At 45.5% G+C, this 6,000-nt stretch overlaps 1 protein-coding gene across 1 annotated transcript in view; it reads left to right on the top strand.

The window, feature by feature from the left end:
• The first annotated feature begins 1,497 nt into the window (after positions 1–1,497).
• Positions 1,498–6,000, top strand: part of LOC146183236 (tachykinin-like peptides receptor 86C) — a 179,441-nt gene continuing 174,938 nt past the window's right edge. The window contains exon 1 of the mRNA XM_084608349.1: positions 1,498–1,605. Coding sequence (XP_084464475.1) covers positions 1,498–1,605 — 108 coding nt within the window. The remainder of the gene's footprint in view (positions 1,606–6,000) is intronic.

Raw genomic sequence — 6,000 nt, 5'->3', positions numbered from 1 at the left:
GCGGCCGCGCTTCGATAACGACAAAACACAAGTTGGCATTGTGCTTGACGATGTCGTTACGTGTAGAAAAGCCTGTATGATTGATTTTGGGGCCTTCACTACAGCATGCCTCATATCAGACGTCACTTTGTAATGTGAAACCCCAATCATCATGCACAATCGTACTGTTTTCTGAGGGTATTCATAAATTTCCTTGGAAGCTCGCGTCTCTTTCCGTACAAATCGACTGTAACACTTTCTGAAATCAGAATAATAAAAGTGTTAAAAACATCCGCGTCCCGTATTCGAGTAACGTGAAGTGCTGCTATTATGTTCAACACTAAGACTGTCTTTACATTTTCTTGTACGTTTTCAGGCAAATGATTTCTTTTAATATGACACAAATATGGCTCTATAAGGTTAAGACCTGTTCGTTCACCCCGCCCGGGTGGCACAGGGCTTACGGCGCTCGACTACTGTTCCCAAGGATGCGGGATCGAATCCCGGCCTCGGCGGCCGCTTTTCGATGGCGGCGGAAAGCAAGGCGCCCGTGTGCTGTGCGATGTCAGTGCCCGTTAAAGAACCCCAGGTGGTCGAAATTTCCGGAACCCTCCACTACGGTGTCTCTCATAGCCTGAGTCGCTTTGGGACGTTAAACGCCACAAAACAAACAAGGCCAGTTCATTCATCATTACCAGAATCTGTTCATCGCTTTTTCAAAAAGTCAAAAGCCACGTGCATGGGATCTGTTCGATGGCGTGCACTTTCCTTGGGCGTTGCTAGCTCGCCAGCATCGTAATATCAGTTCCTATGCGAGTTATAGGCCTTGGTCTGCCAATAGCTGTGCAGTGAACCCAGCTCGTTTTCAGTCCTCTGCGTTCGCTGGTGCAACGATGGGGCCCTCAGGCAGCGGAGTGAGCTTTGTTAGTGAGACGAGCTTCGTTGAGGATGCAGTGCTAGGAGATAAAACACGCTTTCCTTCTCCAGTCATCTTACTGTTCTGTTGTTTCTTGCTAAATCTCGGATAACACGTCCCAACGAATAGTTTCTCATTTGACTCGAAACCTCGCTAGCACTATACAAACGTGCAGCGGACGGAACTCGGCAAATGTTACTAGTAGGGTTCAACTTGAAATAGCCTTTCCTTCCTTGACATCTGAGGAAGAAGCCGAAAACTAACTTGAAAGGAAGAGAAAAATCACAAATGTGGGCAGGCACCCTAAAGGCAGCTTTTCAGTTTTTCTTGCTGTTCCTACTGCCGACGTCAGCTGGTACACACCGCTTTCCCAGACAATAATATGCGCTGTCACGGAAAGCCACCCCCTTGGCTTGCGAGTCAGACACGCTCCCATTAGGCAACTCAGGCGCGTTTTATTGCGCTATCCCTGGAGCTTCCACTGAGGCACTGGGCCGCTCTGTAACGCCCGAGACCTCCAGGATCGCGCAGCAGCGACACAAATACCACACACTCGTAATTAGTGTTGGCGTTCTGCATGACGTAACGAGATCACGTGTCATATGGCCGAATTGGCAGGAGTGGCCAACTCGTGGAGCTCTTTTGAGATGGGAATCAAACCCACCGGGACTCTTGGATCCCTGGACAGCCACGTTACATTCCTAGGCAATGTAAGCACGTTCACACAGCTCAGTTGAAGTGCATCTTTATATTTATGTCGGGCACTGCTCCGCTTTATGAAAAAGCACAGGACTGATCGAAAGGCTATGATTTTTTATGTTACGTGATATGACTGTGAAGTGATGTGATGTGACATGTCTGTGATGTAACTGTACTGTCATCGCCCATCCCTCTCTCACCCACAACTTTTATATCCACTCACCCCCTTCCCCCAGTGCAGGGTAACAAACCAGTTCCTTTACCGGTTAACCTCCCTGCCTTTCCTCCTCATCTTCCTCCTCCTCCTTCGCATAATGTGGCATCTTACAACGAGAGAGACTACGACGCTGCTGCCACGAGGACCATACTTTCGCGTTTCTAATGAAGGAACGCATTTAACGACTACCTTTTCACGTTTATTTGTCCGTTCGTCCACACCAGGCGAAAATTACCACCTCCAACTGGACCATTATCACTGCCGCTTGCAGACACAAGGAAGTCGAAAGAAAAGATTGAAACCATAGGCACATCCTAGCGAACCTCCACACAAGTGACTGCCGTAGCAGCAGACACCTCCAAACAACCCCTGGCATCGGGATGCAGGCCATAAAAGCTTATGCATAAAAAAATTTTCATCTAATTGTTAGCTTCCAAGCAATTAGTGCAACCATAACGACATCAGTGCTGCCATAAACTGCATCGAATTTCGTATGCAGCGAAGCGCACGAAAACCTGCAAGGTTTATATAAATGACACCGTACAGCAGCAACTAAAAGTGATTATCTTTAACGACATATTCCCGGAGCGGCAGATAATAAGCTGGGCGCTGCTGTTAACAATACGCCCCTAACAAATGAGCCACGTGTGTTCGCAAAGACCACAGCCGCATCAGCCGCGCGTTGCAAATTTCCCTGCGGCGTTGACGTCATTGTGCTAACCTTCTTTTACATTCGACGTTAAGACCGATAAATTTTTGTTTGGCTTTGCTGGGTATACGCGGTTCAACGCTCTGAATCAACTCTGGCTATCAGGGACGCTGTAGTTGAAGACTTACGAAATTTCGACCACATGGGGTTCCTTACTTTCCACTGACTTGCTTTTCGCTTCCTCCGAAAAGCGGTCGCAGTAGAGAAATTTTATGCGCTTATCAATACACAGCACTTTGAAGAGCTCATCAAACACAGACTCGTTGACAACGTTGCAGCTTGTGGTGATATCGCTTTGTGTTGTTACCTGTTTTGTGTTCGAGTGCGTGTTGGTAGCCTCCACCGTTGATGCTCTTGTACACGCTCGTTTGTGCATGTAGTGTCAGTATTTCTCCTTTCGAATGTGACAGTTTTTTAGTACTGGTTGGCTCATGGCGTGTGGGAAATTCCTGCAGATGCGTTTTCTGCAATGCTGATGCGTCCTATTTACTTGACCTACCCCACCTAGAACGCTTGACCGCGGCCTGGAAAGTAACTAAAGAAAGGCTGGCTCTTAGGCACCTCTCGCAGACGATTATTCGAAGATGATTGCCATACACGCTACATAATTGGTTCTTACGATTGGCGTAACGAAAAATGTGTATACACTACTATGTGATTCCTTGTGTATGATTTGGTTTGACTGACATATCAAGTTTAACGTACCAAAGAGATTTAGGCCATGGGGGATGTCGTGGTAGAAGACTCCAGAAATTTCGTTCACCTGGGGCTCTTTAACACGCAGTGACATTGCATATAGAACACATGCGCTTTTCTTGTGTATAGATGAGGCCAACGTGTTGAGAATTTTAGCGTTTCTGTATTGAAGTATTTCACTGGCGTAGCACGGAATACACCGCCATTCTTTTTAATTTGCAATTTTGTACAGCGCATCCGTCACCAGCTTGTTTGTCATATAGAGTGATTTCGGAGGTACTGGTGATGTGTAACGAGATGACAACACCACTTCACGCACCGCTTCTGAGAGCTGTCCTCATTCACGTGTGGTTCAAAATGAATAAGTAGAAGCGGATAAATGTTAAGATAAGTGAAATTGTAAAGATCGTCTCAATACTTCGATCAGAATAAAAGTAGCAAACTTTCATTCGGTTGCACAACACACCGAAAGCTAAGTTGTAATGGCGCATTACGGAACCCCATAAAGGCCCTGTCAGTTTTTTTTGTGTGTTTTTTTTTCGTATCTTACTTTCGAATCCTTCAGGCAAAAAACCGGGCAAAGCAATACACCTTGGCATCCCTAGCATTAACTATACACAGTTTCCACGAAATTCAGCCTTTACTCAATTTTGTGGCTGATGCTTTGATGCCTAAAGCTCGCAAGCGTTTTCAAAACTGCATGTCTTATAGTCCATTTCTGGTTAGTGTAGTATCACGGCATTACCCAAGGTTTTGCCCGACAACAGTGGCAGTTTTGTCAATTGCGGGGGTTCCCACAAGGAAATGAACTCGGCGTTGCAGACATCTGCGAATGCACTTGGCGATTGTCAGATATTGGAATACGCTCTCAACCACGCCACATTTAAGAGCGGCAGCGAACTTCCCAGTAAGACCCCTAAGACGCCGATAACAATATAGAGTATCACGAAATTTTCATCCGCGATCAGGACCGTTTCCGGCTGCTCTCGAGGAATCCCACGAAACGAAATGGCAAGGTCTAGTTCCAGAGGTAATGAATAAAGAGAACAAAAAAACAAGCAACACAGCTTCTCGGCAGCAAGGAAAACAATTCCTTTCTGATGTAATGCCTTTTTTTTTTTGCGATCACGTATACAGGGTTGCTTTGCGTGAAACAACAAAGGTAGGAGGTGCTCTTGCAACAAACATAGAAACCCTACAGCCTTAAAAGCAGTGTTGCGAGAAGTGCGCGCCAGAAAAAAATGCAAGCACACTGCGCCACTCCGCAACCCCCCCCCCCCCCCTTTTTTTTTTAAATGCAAGATGCACCGGGACTGTGCCTTACGATCTATGTAGAGCGCCCGGATACTAAGAGCATGCAACCAGACATCGCTACGGCAGCTAAAGAGTGCGCGCAATAAATTGGTTGCCCTCTGCGACAGGCGCAATGGTGAACGTAATTCCGCTGTCAACTCCCGAGAACATAGTGGAGGCCAATAATGCTGTCATCTGATACAGACCATAAAACAAAAAGCCTATGGCGAACTACAACGTGCATTCTCTGCATCTGCTGGGCTTGTTTTACTGGAGCTTTTCCGAGGTGTTTCGTTGACCCCAATAACAAACTAAGAACTAATATTACGGACAGGCGCTGTATAAGGCTGGAAAAGCTTTCCGTGTGTTTTGCGTTGTGCTCGACAAAGCAGAGGATGGCAGAGGTTTTTAGTTCCGCACACCAAATCGGTACGGACATTCTTGGCACCGTCACAAAATAGCATACTGAAAGCGAAATCAGCGCACTGAGTATAATGAATATTGTTTATACTTTCTTCAAGGGCATATATATGAGCTCCCGTGTGAGCTTCTAAACGGAATCGCTTTTTATTCGTTATATCCATGCTTCCGTAATAAAAGGTTTTGTTATAGGAGGTTTGACCCTTCTACTTTTACATTTTATTGCATGCATTGCATTTTTGGCACCTTTATTTGAATTGTAGTGTGGTAATCTTGGTCATCATAACCACTGGCATGAATCGCGTGCTGGCGCACTCGATGACGAAGAAGCTGGTCGCTGTCTTGATGCTTCGCTACGCCTGACGCTCCGCTGCGAGTTCATCCTCAGCGGATGGATCCATCTGGGTTGACTTAATAAACACACCCCTACAATTGGTGCAGGTGTTGCTGGGTACATTCCCCTCCACCCTGGAACTAAGAAGCCGTACATTGCCCTCTGCTTCCACCATGCCGGACGAGACCACATCGTCATCGCCGCCCATCCCAACCACGCTCCTGTGTTCTGGCGCTGAACGGCAACGCGTTTCATGCCAGTAGTTATGATGACGAAGATTACTACACTACAATTCAAATAATTACAGTTATTATTATACCTTGATAACATTGTATCTGCTATTGTATATATATATATATATATATATATATATATTTCCATACAGCGTACTTGTTATTCGTGCTTGGCGATAATTTTGCATTATTTAAGCTGTCTTAGCAACGTGGTGTCGAAATAACATGCTTACAATTAATGCATCTAAATATACCTTTCGCATCTTCTATCTCCTCACAAGACTATTCCTGCTTCTCCACATATTTATCTTAACTCTCACATACTTTTTGCCACTGATCATGCGATGTTTCTTGGCATACATCTTGAATGTCACTTAAAATTTAGCAGACATATATCCTCTCTTTAAAAAAAAAAACAGCATACGGCATAAGGGTGCTCATCAAGGTGCGAAATTACTTCAATTTACACACGCGCATTTCACTCTACTATGCTTTCATCCATAG

The sequence above is a fragment of the Amblyomma maculatum genome, chromosome 7, assembly GCF_055883805.1.
Source record: "Amblyomma maculatum isolate TAMU_Amacu chromosome 7, ASM5588380v1, whole genome shotgun sequence".
NCBI classification, from domain to species: Eukaryota; Metazoa; Arthropoda; class Arachnida; order Ixodida; family Ixodidae; genus Amblyomma; species Amblyomma maculatum.
This window is presented reverse-complemented; position numbering and strand designations above follow the sequence as displayed.